This window comes from Gracilinanus agilis, chromosome 2 (assembly GCF_016433145.1).
Source record: "Gracilinanus agilis isolate LMUSP501 chromosome 2, AgileGrace, whole genome shotgun sequence".
NCBI lineage: Eukaryota > Metazoa > Chordata > Mammalia > Didelphimorphia > Didelphidae > Gracilinanus > Gracilinanus agilis.
Window position 1 is genome coordinate 352,506,775 of NC_058131.1, and position 25,012 is coordinate 352,531,786.

General features: G+C 45.0%; 1 protein-coding gene across 1 annotated transcript in view; it reads left to right on the top strand.

The window, feature by feature from the left end:
• COL23A1 (collagen type XXIII alpha 1 chain) overlaps positions 1 to 20,788 on the top strand; it is a 42,114-nt gene extending 21,326 nt beyond the window's left edge. The window contains exons 9-21 of the mRNA XM_044659817.1: positions 1,228 to 1,281; positions 3,999 to 4,043; positions 4,714 to 4,803; positions 5,468 to 5,530; positions 6,060 to 6,116; positions 7,312 to 7,338; positions 8,092 to 8,154; positions 8,255 to 8,308; positions 10,572 to 10,598; positions 11,358 to 11,411; positions 11,524 to 11,610; positions 20,487 to 20,525; positions 20,747 to 20,788. Coding sequence (XP_044515752.1) covers positions 1,228 to 1,281; positions 3,999 to 4,043; positions 4,714 to 4,803; positions 5,468 to 5,530; positions 6,060 to 6,116; positions 7,312 to 7,338; positions 8,092 to 8,154; positions 8,255 to 8,308; positions 10,572 to 10,598; positions 11,358 to 11,411; positions 11,524 to 11,610; positions 20,487 to 20,525; positions 20,747 to 20,788 — 702 coding nt within the window. The remainder of the gene's footprint in view (positions 1 to 1,227; positions 1,282 to 3,998; positions 4,044 to 4,713; positions 4,804 to 5,467; positions 5,531 to 6,059; positions 6,117 to 7,311; positions 7,339 to 8,091; positions 8,155 to 8,254; positions 8,309 to 10,571; positions 10,599 to 11,357; positions 11,412 to 11,523; positions 11,611 to 20,486; positions 20,526 to 20,746) is intronic.
• The last annotated feature ends 4,224 nt before the right edge of the window (positions 20,789 to 25,012 follow it).

Sequence of the window (25,012 nt, forward strand, 5' to 3'; positions counted from 1 at the left end):
AAGAAAGAAAGAAAGAAAGAAAGAAAGAAAGAAAGAAAGAAAGAAAGAAAGAAAGAAAGAAAGAAAGAAAGAAAGAAAGAAAGAAAGAAAGAAAGAAAGAAAGAAAGAAAGAAAGAAAGAAAGAAAGAAAGAAAGAAAGAAAGAAAGAAAGAAAGAAAGAAAGAAAGAAAGAAAGAAAGAAAGAAAGAAAGAAAGAAAGAAAGAAAGAAAGAAAGAAAGAAAGAAAGAAAGAAAGAAAGAAAGAAAGAAAGAAAGAAAGAAAGAAAGAAAGAAAGAAAGAAAGAAAGAATATGACCTCAGAGGGAGCAGCTGGGTAGCTCAGTGGATTGAGAGTCAGGCCTAGAGATGGGATTCTAGGTTCAAATCTGGCCTCAGATAGTTCCTAGCTGTGTGACCCTGGGCAAGTCACTTAACCCTATTGCCTAGCCCTTACCACTCTTCTGCCTTAGAGCCAATACACAGTATTGATTATAAGATGGAAGGTAAGGATTTTTTAAAAAATTACCTCAGACACTTAACTAGTTGTGTGATACTGGGCAAGACACTTAACTGAGTCTACCTCAGTTTCTTCAGCTGTAAAATTAGAATAATAAAAGCACACTTGACCCCCATTGCCTACCCTTACCACTCTTCTGCCTTGGAGCCAATACACAGTATTGACTCCAAGACGGAAGGTAAGGGTTTAAAAAAAAAAAAAGAATAATAAAAGCACCTATTTCATAGAGTTGTTGTAAGAATCAAATTAAATAATATTTATAAAGTGCTTGGTACAATGCCTACTAGGCACTACATAAATGCTATTCTTTTTTTTATTTAAAAAACCCCCAAACCTATGACTAGCCCTGGTGAGCAACTATGTCCTAGATGCTTTCTTCCCTCCTCCCAGATTGATAATGAAGTAGATGCTATCTTGAGGGCATTCCACACTGATATAGAACTTTACTCATGGGTTTGGGAACACAACAGTCTAATCCTGGTTCTTCCATGCTAGTCACACACAGAGTGACTAACTGCCCATTGCCTCAGTTGGCCTACCTATAAAATGGAAGCAGTAATGCTAACCCTCCCTCCATCAAAGTCTCAAAGCAACTCTCAGCAGAAATGGTAACAGAGGTATATGGAGTGTGTGTGTGTGTGTGTGTGTGTGTGTGTGTGTGTGTGTGTTATAGGTAATCGCTGAGGTGTTTTGTGTCAGCATTAACATGACTTTGACTTTTTCCCACACAGGGTCCTCCAGGTCCTCCAGGCCCACCTGGTCCTGCAGGAAGCCCTGGAGCAAAGGTTAGTTCATCTCTGTCCTCGGTTATCTCAGTCATGTATGTCCTAAACCCAAACTAGACAGCAGTGCCTTTGAAACAAGGAGCCAGCCCCTAGTTTTAAGAGTCAAATGAATTATTTAGTTTTTAGAAAAAGAAAAACAAAAGGGGGAATGGGGGAAGGACCAGTATGCCTAAGCCATTTCCTAGTTATAGATTAGACACGTTGTAAAGCCATATTAACTCCTTGAGGCCAATAAAATACTATGAAATTTTCATATAAGATGTGGTTCATTTAAATAAGACCTTGGGGTCCAAGTGGCCCGCAAGTTCAATATGAACCATCTGTTATAAGGAAACTGGAACAAAAAATGCAATCTTGGGCTGCTTCAAGAGAAATCTGGTGCCCAGAACAAGGGAGTAGCAGCCTCACTTCCCTTTGCCATGGACAGACCACATTTGGAATATCATACTGAGTTTGGGGCATCCCTAATCCTTGAAAAACCTCCCTTCCTTCCCCTTCCTCTTTTATCAGTAAAACTTCATCTTTGAGGTAGCTGTGCCTGGCTATTATTTTGGGAATCCTCAATTCCTCCATAAAGCTTGGTTCCTTTCAGTTGCCAGCCCAACAAATCAGATCCTCATTCTGTCCCTGATAGCTACTAGACATCAAGCTTCTCCTATCTTCCCTAGTCAAACCTGTGGGGAAATAAGTTGAGGAAAGACAACATCATTAGTGAATTGCCTTGCTGAGCCTTGCCAGAAGTCATCAGTCCTGCCTCTATTTCCAACTGATTTCTAACTGCTTGTTGGGAGGGGGGAGAAAGGAGCACTGAACTAGATTGAGCCCCTCCCTTCTCACTCAAGCCTGTCAGTGGGGGAGGAGAGAGTCCAGCTGCTACAGATATCTGATCATATCTTCAGCTTCCCAAATATCTCTGTTAAGATCAACATAACAACAGAGGAATGCATCCAGAACTGGAAAGGGCCTGGAAATCATACTATATAAGGATCAGTCAGGGCCGCTGAGTAGCACAGTAGATAGAATACCAGGCCTAGAGACGGAAGGTCCTAGGTTCAAATCTGGTTTCTAACACTTCCTAGCTGTGTGGCCCTGGGCAAATCATTTAACCCCCCCATTGCCTAACCCAGTGATGGGCAAACTATTCCCTGCCAGCCAGATACAGGCCATAGTTTGCCCATCACTGCCTTAAGCAGTTCCCTAATCACTACATCTGGATGTGGGGGAGTAGTGATTAGGGAATTGCTTAAGGCAGTGATAGGCAATCTGGCCCCAGGGGAATAGTTTGCCCAACACTGAACCCTTACCTCTCTTCTGCCTTGGAACCAATACATAGAATTGATTCTAAGGTGGAAGGTGAGGGTTTTAGAAATAAATAAATGAAAGTAAAATAAAATGAAAAGGTGAGACTAGTCCTTTAATCTTGAATCCAGGAAAATCTGACACTGGACAGAAGTTACTGTAGGTCAGTGGTTTAGAAATTGATCCCTGCAGACTTCATATTGCCTTAGAAAACTAATTATCTATCTTGTACTATAGTTTTATTTATTTTGTTAAATATTTCCCAATTAAATTTTTTTTAAACCTTTACCTTCCATCTTGGTATCAATATTGTGTATTGGTTCCAAGGCAGAAGAGCAGTAAGGGCTAGGCAATGGGGGTTAGGTGACTTGCCCAGGAACATATAGCTAGGAAGTGTCTGAGGTCAAATTTGAACCTAGGACCTCCTGTCTCTGGGCCTGGCTCTGTATCCACTGAGCCACCCCTTTCCCAATTACATTTTAATCTGGTTCAAACTCACTGGGGAATTTAGTGGGCAGTGACTTTGACATCACTGCTCTAGGTGACTTCCGAGAGCTTTACTTCTTCTGAGACCCTATAATTCCGCTGGTCACCACCAAGCCACCCTTCAGTAGCCAGAGAAGGCCTGTCTCTCCCAGGTCTTCTGGAGTCATGAGGCTTCCAAATTACCCTAAAAAATAGCCAGAAGAGGTCCCAGAGAGGAAGGTCCCTGACTCCTCTCCAGAAGGCTCATTATACCTGTCTTCAGTAATTGGCATTGCAAAAATCAGCTAAAGTATCCTCCTTACATCTCAACTAGATTTCTTTGTCCCAAGAAAGGAAGGGAATCGTAATAAAGTAACAGAGATAGCTGCCAAAAGAACTGGGTGGTTTTTTGTTGTTGTTGTTGTTGTTGTTGTTGTTGTTTTTGGGGAGGATGCTAACCCTTACCTTCTGTCTTAGTATCAGTTCTAAGACAGAAGTGCAGCAAGAGATAGGCAAACGGGGCTAAATAACTTGCCCAGGAAAACAGAGGTAGAAAATGTTGGAGATCAGATTTGAACCCAGGACCTCCCATCTCCAGGCCTGGTTCTCTATCCATTGAGCCACCTAGCTCCCCCCATAAGATATTTTTAACAGAATTTAATGGAGCTCCATCTAATGGAATTTTAATGGAACAATGAAGACAGCCTGAGCCAATGGTCAGATTCAGGCCGCACGTTAAATCGCTCTGTGATCTGGCACAGGACACATGCCCCTTCTCTAATCTTGTTTCCTGTCTATCAATCAGACAAGAATCTCTGCCCTCTCCCTCTCCCTTACTTCACCTCCCACCAGGGATGGATAAGGCTCAAATGAGAAAATGCATGTAAAAGCATTTTGGAAATATACTAGACCTACAGAAGGAACTGTTCTTCTTTCTTTTTTTCTGACTTTAGGGAGAACTTGGATTGCCTGGTCCTCCGGGAGTTGATGGAGAAAAGGTCTCGTCTTTTTATTCGGAATGCTGCAACTTTTGAAGAAATAGTCTTTGGGGGTGGGGTGGGGGTAGCTTGAGAGTTTAGACCCAGTTATATTCAAAGCCACTTTCTGCTGTGCTTTTAATATCCAAATCCACTTACCAAATGGCTCCATGTCACAAAAATATCATTCCCTGGCTGGGCACTTATAAATCACAGGGCATACCCCTTCTATGGGACTTCGATGGAGAGAGAGAAATACCAGCCTGTCGAAGCTGAGACTCCGGGATTGTCAGGACTGAGATTCCAGTGCTGTCCAGGTGTCTACAACTAGTCTGCAGCAATCTGGACCTTGTAAAGAAAGCCAATCTGGGGCATCTAGGTGACAGAGTGGATAGAGCTCCAGGCCTGGAGTCAAGGGGACCTGGGTCCAAATCTGGCCTCAAATACTTCCTAGCTGTGGGACCCTGAGCAGTCACTTTAACCCCATTTGCCTAACCCTTGCCCTTCTGTCCTAGGAAGGAAGGAAGGAAGGAAGGAAGGAAAGAAGGAAGGAGGGAGGGAAAGAGAAGAAAGAAAGAAAGAAAAGAAGGAAGGATGGAAAGAAAGAAAGAAAGAAGGGAGGGAGGGAGGAAGGAAGACTTTTTCAAGGTTTTTGTTCCAACCCTGGGCTCTTTACTTTTGTGTATTTCAGGGTCCAAAGGGCTCTAAAGGAGACCAGGGACAGCCAGGACTGATGGGACCAAAAGGAGAAATTGGTGAAATGGGCTTATCTGGTCCCCCGGTATGTGGACAAAGCATGGTGGGCTCTGGGCATGGGATAGTGGGTGCTTAGACTCTCAGCTGAGCTCTGCATTAAATTATTCCTGTCAGTTTGGAAAGCCAACAGGTCCTAAGGACACTGTGGTGCTATGGAAAGAGTGCCAAACATGGATTCATAGGTCATAAGTTCAAATCCCAACTCTACTGCCTACTGCCTCTGTGACCCTGGGCAAGTAATTTATCCAGGCCTCGGTTTCCCCATCTGTAAAATGAGAGTTGGACTCAATGACCTCTAAGGACTCTTCCAAGCCTAAACCTATGATTCAATGAATATGAAGCCTCCTACATTTTTCTACAATATTTCTACATGATTATAAATTGGTTCCATGAAAAGAACAATGAATCAGCAGTTGAGATAATGCAAATGGAATCCCAACACTGCCATTTCCTAGATCTGTGGCATTGGACAATCACTTAAGCTTTCTCAGCCTGTTTCTTCATCTGTAAAATGGGGATGATAATCCCTGCCCTGGCTCCTTCCCAGACTTATTGTGAGGAGCCAATGAGATAATGTATATGAAGCACCTTGTAACCAACCTTGAAGTGCTTTATAAATGAGCTGTAGTTTTAACTGTTGTCGTTCTTCCTACTTAAATGAAAAGCACCTAAATGTCATCCCCACACAGGGTGTTGATGGCCCCAAAGGCGAGAAGGGAGAATCAGGGTCTGCGAGTCTTCAGGAGAGCCTGGTAAGAAGTCAAGAGTCAGACATTGCCCGACTGTCCGGCCCCTACAACCGTTTCTGGACCAGAGTCATACATTGCCCACTAAATGCCTCTAGAGTTTATGGCCCAGTTTGGAAGGAGTCCCTGTAGCTCCTGCCACAAAATGAAGCTGAATAGGCCTACAAGACCTCTTTTTAGGGAATGTCCTTCCCCCATGTGTGTGCTAGATCTGAATCCTATCCGCAGAGCACTGAGTCTGGTACTAGAAACCTCCAGTGGCCAAGGGTCCCAAAATACCATTTTCCAGAAGAAGGTTCCAGTCTCACTTGTTCATGGACCCATAGGGTAGGAATAGAGAAGAGAACTGGAAAACCACCAGAATTGCCAAAGCCCAGAACTGTTCATTCATTAGAGGCCTAGTAGGAAGTGGGGAGAAGTAGGGTAGGTGTGGGGCGTGGTTAGAGATCTCACCGGGAGTTCTGGACACACACACAAAGAAGCTCCACCTTGCCTTTGAATTCTGATTAATTTGTCTTTGGTCCCCATTTTCCAGGCCCAGATTCTAGCGGAACCAGGGCCACCTGGCTTACCTGGCCCCCCAGGTCCTATGGTAAGGACTGTTGGCTACACATTTTCCAGCTGGGATGGATCAGGAATAGTATGGTATGAGGGAAAGGGTACTTGGTGACCTGAGCTTGACTATGAATGACTCAGACAAGGCTCTTTCTCCTCTAGGCCTCAGTTTCCCCATCTATAGGTTAAAAGTTTGGAATCAGTGACCCTCAGAAGGGATCACTAGCTCTAAATCTATGATCCTAACAAGGAACCATGGAAAAGAGGCTGGCCTGGGGCTGGGATGAGAAAAGGAGTGTGGTCTCTGCCTAGCGAGATGCATGCACACACACAGCCCTCCTTTTGTAAGAGCTATCAATGGAGAATCCTCACTTTCCCAGTGTTTGATTTGTCATTTGTTTTGATTGACTAGACTGGAGAAAATGTTAATAAGGCAGATTAAACTTAAAGTACATCGTGTGCACACTTTTTGGAGGTTTAATCTACCACTATGGGCAAGAGAGATGCTGGGAGTTTGGATTTGGGAAGTCCTGGCCCTGCCTCCGTCACAGAATTGCCTGCTGAAATGACAGAGACAGAGACAGAACAGAGAGATGGGGGTTGGGGGAGAGAGAGACAGACAGAGAGACAGAGAAGAAGAGGAGAGGAGAGGAGAGAGAGAGAGAGAGAAGAGAAGAGAGGAGAGAGAGAGAGAGAAAAAGAGGAGAGAGAGGAGAGAGAGAGGAGAGAGAGAGAGAGGAGAGAGAGAAAGAGAGGAGGGAAAGAGAGAGAGAGAGAGAGAGAGAGAGAGAGAGAGAGAAGAGGCAGGCAGGCAGAGAGAGATAGAAGAGATAGAGACATTTATTTAGCAGTTCCTGTATGCCAGGCACAGTGCTCTGGATACAAATATATGAAATTGAGGTAGTCCCTCCCCTCAAGGAGCTTCTGGTCTAATGGGGAACCACAACGTATAAGGGGAGTTAGAACTGGGGGTGGAGTAGGAAGAGTGCCTGAGGACAGAGGGATTCCAGAAAGAGTCCGGACATGAGTGAGATGAATCATGGCCAAAGCTCTCTCTAAAATGATGGTCCAGGAAGGAAGTCACCAGATGGCACCTAGAGGGCCCTGGTGCAAGATAGCAATGTGGTGGTCCACAAGAAGGAAGAGAAAGCCTTAGCCCCTTATTCATTCCTTTTGCCTTGAAATTCTGCCTCCATAATCCTATCTCATGGCTTTTCTTTTCTTCCTCGCAGGGTCTTCAGGGAATCCAGGGTCCCAAGGTGAGTAAGTCAATTTGGTATAAAACATTCTTACAGACATGGAATTCCTATACAGGAAAGAGCTTTGTGAATGAATGAATGAATTGATCATCAGCCCAGAACTTTCCCTTAGAACAGGGAGGAGCCTGACCCATTGATTAGGATAAAATCCCTAGCCTGGCATGAGGCAGGATGAAGCCTTATTTCAGAAACAAGCTTTTAACTTTGATGATAATGATAGCAATTGACAAGCAGGTGACATAGTGAGCTGGCCTCAGAGTTAGGAAAGATTAAATTCAAATTCCACATACTGGCTAGGTGACCCTGGACAAATCCCTTATATCAGTGGATCAGCAATTCTCTAAGGCTATGAGTGCAGATCTCAGTTGGCAAAAGATGTTTCTCTACACCAGTGATTCCCAAAGTGGGCGCCACCACCCCCTGGTGGGTGCTGCAGCGATCCAGAGGGACGGTGATGGCCACACTTTTTTTGTATTACATTCTATTCTGAGTTCAATAAATAGTTTCATAATTTCCAGGAGGTTAAGTAATATTTTTTCTGAAAAGGGGTCAGTAGGCCAAAAAAGTTTGGGAACCACTGTTCTACACCAATAAAATAGGTTTTAAAAAATAGCACATAAGTTGTTTTCAGAGCACCAAGAATGGTTTGTTTCTAGCCTTGTTGGACCCTACTGAGTTTCAAGAACAGCGTTACCTTGTTGTCATCCTTGTGGGTGTCTCTAGCACCAAACAGGCTGCCTTTTCTATTTCCAGGGCTTGGATGGCGCAAAGGGGGAGAAAGGTGCCACCGGAGAGAAAGGCTCCAATGGGCTGCTCGTGAGTTGACTATCAAATACAAAATCAGGCATTCACCTTTACCTAGATGTTCCAATCCCATATTCCCAAAGATCTCCTAATCCTGTCCTTTCCTGTCTAGGGGCCAGCTGGTCCACCTGGCCTAATTGGATTACCTGGAACAAAAGGAGAGAAGGTAAGAATTCTTGCATCCATCAATCCTACAGGCTTTCATTCATTCATTCATTCATTCATTCAACAGACCTTCCCTGGAACCTCCTAGGTGCAGGGTCCATTCTATTCCTAGTAGAGCCTAGCAAGGTGATAATCCCATCAGTGGGTAGCTAAGTGGCATAGTGGGTAGAGTGCCAGGCCCAAAGTCAGGAAGACTCATCTTCAACCCTGGCCTCAGACACTTACTAGCTATTTGACCCTGGACAAGTCACTTAACCCTATTTGACTCAGTTTCTTCATCTGTCGAAGGAGCTGGAAAAGGAAATGGCAAACCACTCCAGTATCTTTGCCAAGAAAACTCCAAATGGAGTCAGGAAGAGTCGGACACAACTGAACAATCCCACTGTATTCTGACTTCATCAGACTTCCTCTGGAATATTGTGTTCAGTTCAGGGCACCATTTATTTTAAGACGGACATTGAAAGACAGCTAGGTAGCACAGTGGATAGAGAGCCAGGCCTAGAGATGGGAGGACCTGGGTTCAAATATAGCCTCAGATTCTTCCTAGCTGTGTGACCCTGGGCAAGTCACTTAACCCCCATTGCCTAGTCCTTACTCCTCTTTTATCTCAGAATTGATACTAAAACAGAAGTTAAGAGAAAGAGGAGGAGGAGGAGGAGGGAAGGAGGAAAAGGAAGAAGATGATGATGAAGAATGATTGATGATGGAGGAGGAGGAAAAGCTGCAGAGTGTCCAAAAGAGAGCAATCAGACTGGTGAAAAATGCCTTGAGCATGACTTATGAGGGCTGGATAAAGTAATAAGGCTGTTTGACTTGGAGAGAAGACTTGAGGAGACATGATAGTCTTCAAGTATTTGAAGGGAGAGAGCTTAGGCAGCTAGGTGACACTGCAGACAGAGCTCTGGGCCTGGGGTCAGGAAGGCGTGAGTTCAAATCTAGTCTCAGACACTTAGCTGTGTGACCCTGGACAAGTCACTTCACTTCTGCCTGTCTCAGTTTCCTCATCTGTAAAATAGGAATAATAATAGTGCCTGCCTCACAGGGGAGTTGGGAATCTCAAATGAGATAATCTTTATAAAGTCCTCTGCAAACCTTAAAACACCATACAAATACAATTATTATCACTATCATTGTCATGTGGAGGAGGGATTAGCTGTGTTCTGTTTGACCCCAAAGAAAACTAGAAGCAGTGGGAAGAGGTGGCAGAGGGAAAACTTCCTAACAGTCCAATCTGCCCACAGTAGAGGCCTCCAGGCAGAAGGCAGCCAGCCACTGAAGAGGATGCTTTAGGGGGGCTCGAGCTCCTTTCATTTTTGAGCTAGATTCATTGGGCACAGATGGCCCTTCCAGCTCTCAAGTTCTGTGATTCATTTGGGCCTCAGAACAGCCTGTGAAGAAAGTAGTGCAAGAGTGTTATCCCATTTAAAGGTGATAAGACTGAGGATTAGAGAAGCTAAGCAGAGTGCTTAAAGTCACAAGGTAGTTTGGCAAAGCAAATAATCTCCTTTGATGTGTCAGCCCTGTCTGACTCTCTGTGACCCCATTTGGAGTTTTCTTGGCAAAGATACTGGCATGGCTAGCCATTTCCTTCTCTAGCTCCTTTTTACAGATGAGGAAACTGAAGCAAACAAGAGCAGTGAATTGTCCTAAGTCACACAGCTACTAAGTCTCTTGGGCTGAATTTGACTTGAGGTTTTCCTGACTCCCCCCCCCATAATCTCCTTTAGGAACACAGAATTATAGACTATTAGGCCAGGAAGGAGCTTTAGAAATTATTTAACAAAATTTCATTTAGCAGATGAGGAAACTGAGTCATAAAAAGGCTAAGTGACTTTTTGCTGTGTTCGGTGGTTTTGCTGAACTGTTTTTTCTTCTTGTTGTTCTAAGGGGTGGTTTTCTGGAAGGAGAAGGCAGGAGTGCAATCTAGGAAATGTAGGTGACAGAAAGGTACATATAGGAATAAAAATGTAGTTTTAGGAAAACAAAAGCAGCCCCCTAAAAAGAGAGGAGACACTCACTGACTAGATCTCCTCAATAGATTTCATCTAAAATACTGAATTATGCATCTGCATAAAGCTTCTCTGACCTTCTTTATACTGTGTGATGCTGGGTAAGTCATTGCCTCCCTGGTCCTCAGTTTCTTGATCTGTAAAATCAGAGGATTAGACTAGACAGCTCGGAGGACTCTTCTAGCTCTAGATCCTTTAAAACTTCCCGGGGTCTTCTAAAAATAACTTGTTCCTGTCCTCTCTTTTTTATTCCAGGGCAGACCCGGTGAGCCAGGTTTGGACGTAAGTTTCTCATTGTCTCCTCACCCAGACTCGGGGTTATCAGTGGCCTCCCGTGGAACTCCTTAGGGCATGCCCTGGTCACATGTTCCCTCTTGGGGTGGGGAAGGGGAGTCCAAAGCAGGCACCAGGCACTCTTCTTGGCATATATAAGCAATCTGTTTCACAATGGCCGATGGAGAGCACATCCTGCTTGACACCGGTGGTTCCACTGGCTCTGGGCAGTGTGTCCATGGATGATGGGGCCGTGTGTCTCTAAGACTGGCCCAAACCTCAGGAGAAACCAGACATAATGACTGACCATCAGTAGCACGGATGGGGACATCCATGGGGACATTTTCCTCCTGAGAAGATCAGATCGGGGCAGAGGCAAGGCATCTGACCTATTCTGAGGCAGGAGGACTGCCACTTTGGCTTGGCTCAGGTCTCTAAGAAGTTCAGATGAACTTCCAAGAACTCTCCAGTCTCGGTGCACCTGTCCCATCCCCCCAATTCCCATCCTGGGGACAGCCATGGCTTAAAAGAAAGCACACTGCCCTCCTCTCTGCCTCACGCCTCTCCCCAAAGACATGGAGGATGTATCTGTTTGAGAAAAGGAGGATCCTTTCCTGACTGCACTAAGCCATGTGTCTCCAACTCTGCCCCATCTGGACATGTTTTCCCAGTCCTCAGGGCATGATGTCCTAACATGTGTTCAACTTCTCAAGTGGGGCAGGGTCACCTTCTGCAAGCTCCCATTTGATCTTCTGTCTTTTTTTTTAGGGCTTCCCGGGGCCCAGAGGAGAGAAGGGAGAGAGGAGCAAGCAAGGAGAAAAGGTCAGAGCTGGGGCCCAGAAAAAGAAGGGCCTCCTTGAGCTGGGGCCAAGAAGGCCGGGGCCCCTGCCTCTCAGAGTAACCCTTCCTCAACCAGGTTCTCTTCCATCCACAGGGGGACCGAGGAGTTCCAGGCAGAAAAGGAGCAAAGGGGCAGAAGGGAGAGCCTGGGCCGCCTGGATTGGATCAGCCTTGTCCAGTGGTATGTGGCCCCTGCCTGGGGGGGAATAAGCAAATGGGGGGGGGAGTTCGGGTTCTGTGGCCCCCCTGTCCTGCCCTGCCCTGCCCCATGTGACAAAGAAAATGGATCCTCTTGGGGGGACTTCCCTTCTTCATTGTAGAGGCATAGGTCCAGGCCGCTGGAACCCTCCAGACACGTAAGACATGCCTGATGCTAGAGAGGAGCCGGGGCTAAGAGGTGGTGGTTCTGCAGAGGCTTTACCGAGACGTGGCGAATTCATCATTATCCATTCCTAGCATTGAGCAGTCACTTAGAAAGCAGCACATTAGGCTCTTCTGGATGACATTGTGGTTACCCTAAGTCTCTTAGCTCCTTCAGCCAGGCCTTCGGTGCTACTGAGGATGTGGCCCTAGAAGGACATTTCACCCTACAGAGATCACCGAGGCTTGGTGGCATGCGACTAATAAATGAAATGAGGGGGTAGCTGGGTGGCTCAGTGGATCAAGAGCCAGGCCCAGAGGAGGGACAGCTGGGTAGCTAAGTAGATTGAGAGTCAGGCCTAGAGATGGGAGGCCCTAGGTTCAAATCCAGCCTCAGACACTTCCCAGCTGCGTGACCCTGGGCAAGTCACTTGACCCCCATTGCCTACCCTTACCACTCTTCTGACTTGGAGCCAATACACAGAAGTTAAGGGTTTAAAAAACCAAACAAACAAACAAACAAACAAACAAATAAACAAATAAATAAATAAGACTTTAAAAAAAAGGCCCAGAGACAGGAAGTCCTGGGTTCAAATCTGACCTCAGATTCCCTAGCTGTGTGACCCTGGGCAAGTCACTTAACTCCCATTACCTAGTCCTTACCACTTTTCTGCCTTAGACTCAATACTGATTCTAGACAGAAGGAAAAGGTTTTAAAAAAATGAAATGAGACTATTATTAAGACAATATAGCATAATGGACAGAGTGCTGGATCTGGAGTCAGGAAGACCTGAGTTCAAATTCTGTCCCTGTAGTCTTGAACCTAATGTCCCTCAGGCCATTTTCCAGCCTACTGGTCGAGGGAGTTACAGTTTCTTAAAGATCCTTTGAGTATGCATGAACAACAACAATAATATTAGCACAAATATTTCCTTCAGGATTACAAAATGCTTTACACACATTATCTCATTTCATTCTCCCAAAATCCTGTGAGGCAGGTGAGGTGTTATTGTCTCCTGAGGCTCAAAGTCATAGATACGCAGCCCGGCCCGTGATCCTACAATTAGTAAGCATCAGAAATAGGATTTGAACCTAAATATCCCTTGACTCTAAGATTTTCTATTATATGCTGAGGGAATAGATTTGACTTTTAAAAAGAACAGTAGTAGAGTAGCCTCGTTTATCAGGACATCTTCGGTGAAGGAGGACGTGGGGAGTATTTGGGTTGGCCAAAGCAGTACTGTGGTGGGAGGATGCTCAGGGCCTTCGCTCAGAAGCGGGGGAAAAAGCAGCTGAATTTCAGAAAGAGACCACAAAGCCTGGGCAGAAGGCTCATGTGCTAGCCCCGGGGAGGCCCGACTAGCTGGCCACCCACTGGAACTCTTCCTGCACCAGTCAGAACAAGGGCTACGGTCCTGAGCTGCCTTTCCTCCTACAAAAGGCAGATGAAGCAATAATGAGAAATGTTTCTCCAGACCCCATTATGGTGATTAATGAAGTAGAAATAACAGGAATCCTGGGAGGCTGGGGCCAGACTCTCTCAGAGTTCATGATCTGGGATCTTTGTGTTCCTGATCTCAGATAAGAAGAAGAAGAAGGTCAAACAGTCTGACACATAAGGGAGCAGATTGCAAAGAGCCTAGAGAAAGGACAAATAGAGTCCCATAGCCTTCGATTTTAGGTGGAATTTCTAGAAAAGAAGTTGGCCCTGGAGATAGTCAGCTAGCATTTATTAGCTCCTACTATGTATCAGTAACCGTGTTAGGCTTTGGGGATACAAAGGAAAACAAAAAAAAGCAGTCTTTGCTCCTTTTTTTCTTTTAACCCCTACCTTCTGTCTTAGAACTGATACTATTTATCAGTTCCAGGACCGAAGAGTAGAAAGGGCTAAGCAATGGGAGCTAAGTGACTTGTGCAGGGTCACCCAGCTAGGAAGTGTCTGAGGTCAAATTTGAACCCAGGACCCCCAGTCTCCAGGTGTGGCCCTCTATCCACTGAACCACCTACCTGCCCCAAGACCCTGCTCTTAAAGGAGCTCACAGTCTAACAGAGAGACAACATGCAAACAACTATGGACAATTAAGATATAGACAGGATAAATTGGAGGTCATCTAAGAGGGAAGGCACTCAGGAATGAAATTCTGGCTGGGTGTGATGTCAGCATCACCTGGAATACCTGGATCAAGGAAGCAAAGGCTAGTGGAACTTTTGAACTCGAGACCTCTGAGCTGCAGTCAGCTTTGCACATCAGCAAGGAGTCTACCAGGTTGCCTAAGAAGGAATGAACTAGTCCAAGTTGCAAACAGAGGAGGCCAAAGCTTGTATCTAATCAGGCAGTTTGGGGGATAGAACACCAGCCCTGAAGTAAGGAAAACCTGAGTTCCAATCCAGCCCCAGTGTGTGAACCTGGGCAAGTTATTTGACCCTATTTGCCTCAGTGTCCTCCTCTGTGAAATGAGCTGGAGAAGGAAATGGCAAAACCCTCCAGTATGTTTGTCAAGAAAACCTTAAATGGACCCAGGAATAACATTGCTGGGTCTATTTCCCAAAGAGATCAGTTCCAAAATATTTATAGCAGCTCTCTTTGTGGTAGCAAAGAAGTGAATATGGGGGGGGGGGTGGCCATCAGTTAGGGAATGGCTAAAAAAATTGTGACATATGATTGTGATGGAACACTACTGTGCCATAAGAAACAATGAGCAGATCACTTTTTTTAAAACTTGGAAAGAATTACATGGGATAATGAAGAGTGAAATGAGTAGAACCAAGGGAATGGTAAGCAGCTACAGATTTAATATTTGAAGAATAATTTGTGGAGGGGGCAGCTGGGTGGCTCAGTGGATTAAGAGCCAGGTCCAGAGATGGGAGGTCCTGAGTTCAAATCTGGCCTCAGACACTTCCTAGCTGTGTGACCCTGGGCAAGTCACTTAACCCCCATTGCCTAGCCCTTATCACAATTCTGCCTTGAAACCAGTACACAATATTGATTCTAAGATGGAAGGTAAGGGTTAAAAAAAATAGAATAACTTGTGAATGTTCATCTCTAGAGAATAAACTAAGAAGTGAAAACACAAAAGACATAAGCTATATATTTTGCCACATGATGCCTTCTTTGGTATGGGGATGGGAGGGAGGGGCTGAACAGGAAGGAAGGAAGGAAACCCCAAACAGGGTCATAAAGAGTCAGACATGACTGAAATGACTGAACAACAAGAAGTGGAGTCCAGCTTGAGAGTAGCTACCAAATGTCCAGCCTGAGCAGGATAGAACCCAGACTCCAGAAGAAGAAAAGGGAAAAAAAATGAAATTCTCACTTCCCAAACACAAATTCTTCTGATGAGAAAGAAAGAGTAACTAGCTAGTCAACAAACACAGATTTTTTAAGACATTCAGAAGACAGAAACAAGGGCAGCCAGCGAAGAGAAAAGGGTTTCTTTAAGGGGGACTTGATCCTAGAAAAAAGGAATACTGTGAGAAAGTCTGAGGTCCAGAACAAGCTGGATTTGGCAACTAATAAGAAAGATTTAAAAAAAAAAAACAACTTTTTTTAAAGCTACATTGGACACAAGAAGAAAACCAAAGAGATAAATAGTTTTGTCCCAGGAAGATAAGACAGTAATGATGGATGAAAGAGAGATAACCCTCTTTGCTGCTGGTTTTTCCTCCCAAGAAAAATGAACTTCAGACCAGGAAGGAAAGAACAAAGTAATTGACAGGGAGTTGAAACTCAAGATAAGGGGGATATTGAGAGCATTTCAGTGAGCCACCCACAATCGTAAGGTCATGGACTTTAAACTGGAAGACCCCTGAGAGATCATCAAGTCCAACCCCCTTGTTTGACAGATAAGGAGAATGAAGCCCAGATACATGCAGTGAACTTGTCCATAGTCAAACAGCTAGAAAAGCCATTTTGTTGCTGTTGTTCAGTCATTTTTAGTCATATCAGACTCTTTGTGACCCCATTTGGAATTTTCTTAGCAGAAATGACTAGAGTAGTTTGCCATTCCCTTCTCCAGCTCATTTTACAGATGAGGAAACTGAGTCAAACAGGGATAAGTGGCTTCCTAGAGTCACACAGCTACTAAGTGTCTGAGGCCAGATCTGAACTCAGGAAGATGAGTCTTCCTGATTTCAGGACTGACATTTTATCCACTGCAGCACCTAGCTGCCCCCAGAAAGGGTTATATTTGAACTCACCTCCCTGACTCCAAGTTCAGTGCCCCATCCACTATACCAAGCTGCCAGTTCTCCCTCTTACCTCTCTCTCTCCCTCTCTCCCTCTTTCCCTTTCTCCCTCTTACCTCTCTCTCTCTCCCTCTCTCCCTTTCCCTTTCTCTCTTTTTCTTTCTCCCTCTCCCTTTCTCCCTCTCCCTCCCCCTCTCTCCCTCTCCTTCTTCCTCTCCTTGCCCCACCTCTCCCCAGAAGAATGTGGTTTTATGGAAACCTCTGGGTCCTATTTTTATTTCTTATTGTAAACTCAACACATGTTTTGGTACACAGAAAAAGAATGAGGAATAGGGTTATATAAGAAACCATTAAAAAATTTTAATTAAAAAAAAAAAGAAACCATAAACTGCTTATTGCAGGCATTTTGTTGTTTTAAGGAATAGGATTTAGGGAGTTCCCAGATGGGGAAAGTCTGTCTATCTAAGCAGATCACCACCCACTCTTCAGCCTCCAGTCTTATTTTTTCCTTGTCATGCCTGTCAGTCCTGATGATCTTTTTTTTTTTTTTTTAATTTTTGTTTAGAATATTTGTCCATGGTTACATGATTCATGATTTCCCCCCTTGCTTTCTCCCCCCACCAAAGCTGACAAACAGTTCCACTGGGTTATACATGTATCATTGTTCAAAACCTATTTCCATATTATTCATATTTACAGTAGAGTGGTCTTTTAACATCAAAACCCTAATCACATCCCTATCATACTATATAGTCAGTCATGTATTTTTCTAATGCAATTCTGCTCCCACAGTTCTTTCTCTGGATGTGCATGGTGTTCTTTCTCATAAGTCCCTCAGAGGTGTCCTGGGTCATTGCATTGCTGCTAGTAGAGAAGTCCATTACATTCGATTTTACCACAGTTTATCTGTCTCTGTGTACAATGTTCTTCTGGCTCTGCTCCTTTCACTCTACATCAGTTCCTGGAGTTCTTTCCAGTTCACATGGAATTCCTCCAGTTCCTTATTCCTTTCAGCACAATAGTATTCCATCACCATCAGATACCACAGTTTGGTCAGCCATTCCCCAATCAATGGACACCCCCTCATTTTCCAATTTTTTGCCACCACAAAGAGCATGCCAACCTCCAGTCTTAGAGAGTTGCCTAGAACACCTAGAGATGTCCAGTAACTTTGGGCTGTCATGTAGCCAATAGGCTTCAGAAGCCAGCCTCTGCCAGCTCTTCCTGGTTCCAAGGCCAGAAAGAGCTCTCTGCCCACTAGCCATGCCACCTCTGTAGTATATGTGTATGAGTATGTATGTGTGTGGGTGGGTGTTTGAAGAAATGTAATATATAATTTACCTTCTTCCTGTGTCACTGAGTGATATAGCCTCCTAGCCCTGCCTTCCTCCTCCCCTGCTCCTGCTCCTGCTCTTGCTCCTGCTCCTGCTCCTGGGTTCTGTCCACATGAATAAGCTGTTGTCTTCAAAACAGGAAAATTCAAATTACAAAGGAATGAAAGGCGAGCCAGGCTTCCTGGGCCTAGACAGGGCCAGGATTCCCTGTCCTGTGGTATAGTATCTGCTTCCCTATTCTTTCCTGTTCTTTCCTCCCTTGCTTTCCCTTCCTGGATCTTCCTGTCTGTTCTATTTCTTCTCCTCCCTTTCTCTTTCTTGCATGGGATTTGATGTTGCTGTGCCTGGGTTTGAAGTGCCCTCCTTCCCAGATCTAAATGAAATGTTCCTGGCCCTGAGACTGTTCCTTGACTGTTACACAGCAATGTGTCCTGTACATATCTGTGTCCCACATCAACAAACCCCCCAATCCTAACCTTTCTCCCTAGCTGTGTCTTTTCCCCTTTGCTTTTGATATGCCATCCACACCATTCAAACTGGATGGTTTGTGGCGTCTTCCTGGGCTTGGGACTGGGTCCTAAGCGCTTAGTAGGAAACTAGCTGGGGACAGTGGCAACTGGGTGGGAGAACCCAGAGGGCCCCTGGCTAATGCTCAACATTTATCTTAATTGAACCTGAGCTTTGGTGACTCTGAAGGTCGGATCCCATTACAAAGGACTCCTAGTTGGTTGTGGATGATGCTGGGTTAAGCCATATCAAATAGTCCTAGAAATATTCCTGGAAAAAACTTCCAGCTGGTCCTGGAAACTATGGTCAGACAGTTCAATATTCAAAATAAAAATTAAGGAATTAAGGCATCAGAGACTCCCACCAGACAGAGAGCACAGTAGAGGAGTCACTCTTGGAGAGAAGATCACATTGCTAGTCTGTCCACTTTCCCTGGGCCTAAGATCAAGACCAGACCTGAAGAAGTGGGACAGATTTAAGAGACCGTATTTCCTCCTGGGAGTGAGAGTTAAGAAATAGGTCCTATCAATGCCCTTAGTTGTAAAGGAATGGGCCCAATTTAATTAAATCATTTCACCAACAAGCTTTCATTCTATTTATTTTAAATTTAGCACATGTGGGGATTATGTTCCTAGAAGCACACAGGTTGGAGAAGGGAAGAGATCTGTCCCCTAGACAAGTCCAAAAGTAAATCCATCCGCTATCTTCCTCCCTTCATACAAAGTACTGCCTGGCAGAAACATAATTCCACCCCCCCAAACCCACTAGGAGCTGAGGACAATGGCAATGGATATGAGGAAACCCAGGACATGGGACATCCCTATACTTCCTCATCCTGACTGCCTTGGATTTGGCTTCATGGCCCGATTTATATGGATCCTTAGCAGTGTTCAAAGTGTGCCACTGAAGCAGGGAACTGCGATCTCTTGCAGGGAAAGGCCTGGGCTTGGTGAAGCAAAGTCAGGATTTGGTTCAGGGAAGGCTCACTTCCTCTCCTTCCCTCCCTCTCCTGAACCTCCTGAACCCTTTCCTCAGACAAGTCCCCTCAGGCCGAATTCTCCCCATCTGTTACCATTGCCAAGGAAAGGAAGTCAAGAGACTGATTGGAAACAGGATACAAGAGATCAGATTTCATATGATGTCCCCCTTTCCCCCAAAGACTTGAACATGGCCTCCCCTAAAACTTCATCCCTCCAGCCTTTGCACACGCTGTGCCTAGGAAGGCCCTTAGTTACAAACCACCACTCTAGCTGGGGTCCCCAACGAGGAGAGCCAAAGGTCCCCTTAGATCCACAAATCATGTCTCTTCCTCTCTGCCATCTACACCCCACCCCTGGTTTTTTGTGGTTTCCCAGTGGGGACTGGTACAAGAAGCATTATGCCCTCTTTTATGCCACCCAAGTCATATTCTCCTACAGCATAATGCCTGGCACACTGTTTATGTTTAATAAATTCTTATCAAATTGGATTTAATTAAAAATATGAGGAGGAATAAGGGAAGGTTTCAAGAAAGGCTTCATTGAAGAAATAGAAACAGTTTAACCTTTTTTTTTTTTAAAACCTTTACCTTCTGAATCAATTCCAAAGCAAAAGAGAAGTAAGGGCTAGGCAATTGGTGTTAAGTGACTTGCCCAGGGTCACCCAGCTAGAAAATGTCAGAAGTCAGATTTGAACCAAGGATGCCCCATCTTTAGCCCTGGCTTGCTATCCACTGAGCCACCTAGTTGCCCCGCAGAGTTTGGCCTTGAAGGAAGTCTCTCCCCAATCATTCGTCCACTAAAGTGATTTCCCTAAAACTGTAGGTCCAATCATCATCATCATCATAATCATTCTCTTTCTCTCTCTCTCTCTCTCTCTCTCTCTCTCTCTCTCTTTCTCTCAGTAAATACAAAATGCTCTGTTTGGCATTCAAAGCCTTTCATAACCTAACTCTTTTCTACCTTTCTAGTATTCATAAACCTGCTCCTCAACACTCCTCCATCCAGTGACAACAGCTTCCAGGCTGTCCAAAAAAAAAAAAAACCAAGACACACCTTCTGTCAGCTCTGGTCATTTTCTCTGGCTAACCACCATTCTTGGACCATCTCCTTCCTCTGCTCCAACCCCTGACCAGCTTGGCTTCCTTAAAGTCCCAATTAAAATTCCACCTTGTAGAGAAAACCTTCCTTAACCTCTCTTCAATTCCACTGCTTTCCCTCTTTTTAAATTATTTCCTATTTATCCCATATATAGCTTGCTTTGAATACATTTTTTTGTTTGCATGTTGTCTCCTCTATCAAATCGTAAGTGCCTTGATGGCAGGGACTGGTTTTTGCCTGTTGTTTTTTTTTCTTTCTCTCTGAGACTTTGCACAGTGCCTGGCATGTAATAAGCATTTAATAAATGTTGAGTGATTGATTGGTTGATTGATTGATTGATTGGGATGGGAAACTTGCACAGAGATAGAAGGGAAGGAAAGTCTCTTCCCCCACTCTGGGGAGATGTCAAGGCTTCTGGGAAATAGAGGAGCACTTCTCAGTTTCGTTTAAATATGTAGATCTGAGTTTGTCTTTGGTTGAATCCAGCAAGCCCCTCCCATTCCCCCCATCTCATATAAGCTCTATGCTCGATGTCCCCAAGGAGAGCTGGCCCTCCTTAGGGGACTGAATTTTCCCTCTTTCTTCCTCTCCAGGGGGCTGATGGCCTACCTGTGGCAGGCTGCTGGCACAAGGTAAGTAACAGACATCTAAAGGCTTTTTGATTCATCCTTCCTCAGTAGCTTCCAGGGACAGCCTGGGCAAGGGCATCTTGTAACTGATAGTTTCATCCAGAAGTGACTAAAGCAGTCACACATATGCTAGGATCCTCCCTACTTGCCCTCAAAGGAGGGAACTAGCCTCCTCCCTTCTCTTTCCCTTTCTGGACACCCCAAATCCCTGTTTCCCCTTCTAGGGAGAAGGTGGCCAAGAAGCCCCAGCAGATCACTGTATCTGAGATAGATGGGGGAGGAAAAGGAAAGAGTTTGGGAATCATCTGTCTTCTTAAAGGAGAGCTGACTACAATGAACCCAAACTATTTTAGATATATTTTTGGAGACATCCCAATCCAAACTGGTGGGGCTTAGAGACAGAGGAGGGTGGGATTTCATCCAGATGATACTGACCTACATACTCTAGAATTCTCAGAGAAACCTCCTTGCCAATGCCACATCTCTCTGTTTTCTTTCAGTGATTCCTGCTCCTCCCATGTGAAGCTTGTATATATTCATGTGACATACTTTGCTCTACTTAATTTTTTGTAAAAAACAAACAAAACAAAACAAAACAAACAGTAATATATTGATTTTATTTTTTTGCTGGATGTTGCCATTTATGGATTTTTTTTTTAAAGTTGTTTCCAGAATGGCCAAGAAGTGACTTTCGTGAACTTGGCTCAGACTGGCCTGAGCTTTGGCTAACAGTGGGATCTTTTAGCCTCTTCCTCAGCTAAAGTACTTAGCCCGTGGTTCAAGCTCAGGAGAAGAGATGAGCCTCCCATGTGGAAAGAAAGGCCCCTGGGAACTATAACCTGTCATCTTTTGCTTCTCTAGAAAACAAAGGAAAACAATCCTGATTTAGGGGGAAAAACAGGCCAAAAGATCTCAGCCTGGGAGACCACAGAAACAGCTGGGTTTGGGCACATTTGGTCACCTTTCATTTGAAAAAGAAAGAAGGGAAAAAATGGGCTTCCAACTATCCCCCAATAGCCAGCCCATGGCTTCATTCTTTGAGTATCCTTCACCCAATGGATAGAGAATGGCACCAGAGATAATCTGCATCCTTCAAGATGACTCCTGGAGCTACTAGAGTTGGGATCAGAGGCTGGAAAATCTGCAAGGACTCATCCAAGAGGCTTCTCTCTAGTCCATTCCCAAAGAGCTAGGAGAGAACAAGGCAGCTGCCCCTAATAGCACTTCTATATACACATAGCCACCGTGACCTTCCATCCTGGGCATCTCCATCAGGAGAATTCCTTTTGCCAAAAGGCTTGGGCAGAGCCTTGGAAAAGGCCATTCAGACTCTTGGCAGGCCAGGCTGAAGTACCCCCATTCTGTGGGTATACTTGATCGCCTTGTCCCTTCCTCCTTCACTCCCTGTCATCTCCTGGCCACATCTTCCCTGGGTTCCTTGTTTAGCCATAGCTTCATGGAACCCTCCATCACAGCCTACCCCTGGGAAGGGATGACATGTTGAACATCCTGCTTTGAAACTAAAGTTTGCTGGCCATTGTTCCTTCTGTCTCTCTTCCATGGCAAATCCTGGGCCCAGACCTTGTCCATTCTTCCCTCTCAGTGGGGAGTTATGGCCCAAAGCCATCCATCAGTCAACAGACATTTACTAAGCTCCTATTCAGTACCAGCCACTGTGTTAGAGGCTGGGGATACAAATGCCAAAGCAAGACAAAGCGTCTGCCCTCAAGGATTTAGTTCATGCAGGTGTCCTCTCCGGGGCAGAGCCTGCCAGGTTCCTGGCATCTTCCGTACCTTCTCACAATTCCATCTTGAACTGGTATCAAAGTAAATTTCCATCTTCTGGGCCCACCGTGCAGGAGGATGTCCTAAGCGTGCTAGGCACTGAGAGAGCTGTGGGAGTAGTGGTACAGACTAGCACCTGCACAGAAAATTCAAATGCATGTTATATAGAGTGGACCGTATAAAGGTTTTCTTTACTTAGGACCATTGAAAAAGCTCATGGTTGCAGGAGGGAATCCCATGCTTCTTTTCATGCATTATTTAGGCTTTGGAAGATACTCGTTCAATTTGACATGCATCAAGGTTCTTTGAATTCTGATTGCCAGGGTCCCATGACCGCTGATACAGGCATGCTCAAGAGAACAGGAAAGGAAGGCTCAAAAGGTTTTCAAGGATGCAATTGTTGCTGACCTTATGATCTCGAGTCACCCTGGCTCAGTCCTTCAGGGCACTCTGTGCCCGAGTCCTCAAGTCGCTTGCTGCACAGCCCAGTGCACAAGAATTCCAAAAGGATATTTACAACCCAGAACATAAACCCAAGTATATGAGGAAAGGGGCATAGGTAGCCATGCTCCTCAGAGCTTACAGCTCTGCCACAGTGATGTCAGCCCAGCCTCTATTGTTCCTCTTGGCAACAATCTCAGCTTTGCAGCTACAGTATCAGGGTCAGGACTTAAAAACAAATACCAAAAAAACCCACCATCACAGAGATCTGGGCTTTCCAGGCTTTTATAACCTAGCTGGAGTCAGTCTCACAACAGGAAAGAGGTTGATGCCTTTCTAAGGCTACTGGCATCCGCTACTGCCTTCCTGGCCCCTTAGGTTAACAGCCTTGCCTCTCTGGTGGTGCTAACATGTCGCTTTGGCCTTAGTTGCCAGCCTTTGTGTATGTCCCTTAGAACCCTGCATCTGTACTGGTTAAGCATTTCTCCTGATGAGTCTTGTAACAGCCTCTCAGGACTAAGAAAACAGATTCTGCAACCAAAATTAGAAGGGATTTCAGTCATAAAGGGTTTTTATTTAGGCCAGGAAGAAAAAGCGTCCTTCATCTAACAAAAGTACAGCTCTACTGGCTTCATTTATTACTAATCGTTTTCCTTTTCTTTTGTAAATTAATGTCTGAGAATGTAATAAACTATAATGGAACTTCTGGTTATGAAATATTTACAAACTGTATGACCACATCATGCATAAGTATATTGATATCCCCTTCAAATGATTCTTAGCCCAAACGGTTGCTCCCCAGCACGCCCCCTGGGGCAGTTAGGTGGGGCCATAGATAGAGTACCAGACCTGGAGTCAAGAAGATCTGAGTTCAAATATGACCTCAGATACTTACTAGTGACCCTAAGCAAGTCACTTTATTCCTATGTTCCTCTTCTATAAAATGGAAAAGGAAATGACAAACTACTCAATCATCTTTGCCAAGAAAACCTGAGACACTAAGTCCATGAGGTCATGTAGAATGGGACATGGCCAAATGACTGAACAACAACAATAAAACATCTCCTCTGTCTAGTTTCCCTAGAAATGCAATCTTGGGAATCAGTAGACATTGCAGTCTTCTTAGAGTCTGATGTAATACTGATTAAGTTGATATGACAGATTTATGATCACTTGCTTCCTGTCCCAGTAAGTACATAGGCTAAGTACCAGCAGAAGGTCTGTTATAGATCAGTGATGGCAAACCTTTTAGAGTTGGAGTGCCTGCCCTGCCCTCACCCCACCCCCAGGACCAAGTGCCCACCTGCCCCCAGTGACCCCAGGCCATGCTCCTCTCCCCCCACTGAGTGCTGGGTGCACCCAGCCCCCCCTTACCCCAGACAAGGGAGGGAGGAAGTGCTCCCACTGGGCTGCTGGACAGAGGGGCAGGTGAAGTGAGGAATGTCCTCAGTGAATGTAGAGAGGGGGAGGGAGTGGCCTGTACACTCTGCTCCCCTCCAGCTCTGCTTTCTGTGAGCCACCCACTTTCCCCCCTGTGAGCTCCTATTGGCTGCTGGGCAGAGAGTAGGGATGTGAAAAAATCACAGGGGGGGATCACAGAAAAAATCTTCAGGCCTGGTAGAGAGGGGGAGGGGAGCAGCTCCACCCAAGTCCCTCTGCTTCTAGTAACAAACTGGGGGGTGGGGGTGGCTGTGTGCTTAAAGAGAGTGCTCTGCGTGCCATCTTTGGCACCTGTGCCATAGGTTTGCCACCACTGTTATAGACCAGCAGAAACCTGTGAGCACTCAAGGGATACATATAGAGGAGACAAAGCCAACCCCTGTGAATGGTATCATAGTTCTTTGGAAAGGGCACTGACTGAAGTCAGGAACTTGGATCCTTCCTCCATTGCTTATAAACCAATGTGATTCTGTGAAGTCACTTAGCTGTCAGGAGCAGTAAAGTGCTGCAATAGAGTGCTGGACCTGGAGTTAGAAAGACCTAAACTCAAATCTAGCCTCTGACATCTAAGGGCTGTGTGACCTTGGGCAAGTCATTTAACCCTATTGGCCTCAGTTTCATCATCAACTGGAAAAAGAAATGGCAAACTATTCCAGAAAACCCCAGATGGGGTCACAAAAAGTCATACATGACTGAAACAACTCAACAACAAACAAATCTGGCTTCTGACTCTTACTAGTTGTATACCCCAAGCAAATCACTTAACCTCTGTTTGCCTCAGATCCTTTATCTATAAAATGAGGATAACAATAACACCTACTTCC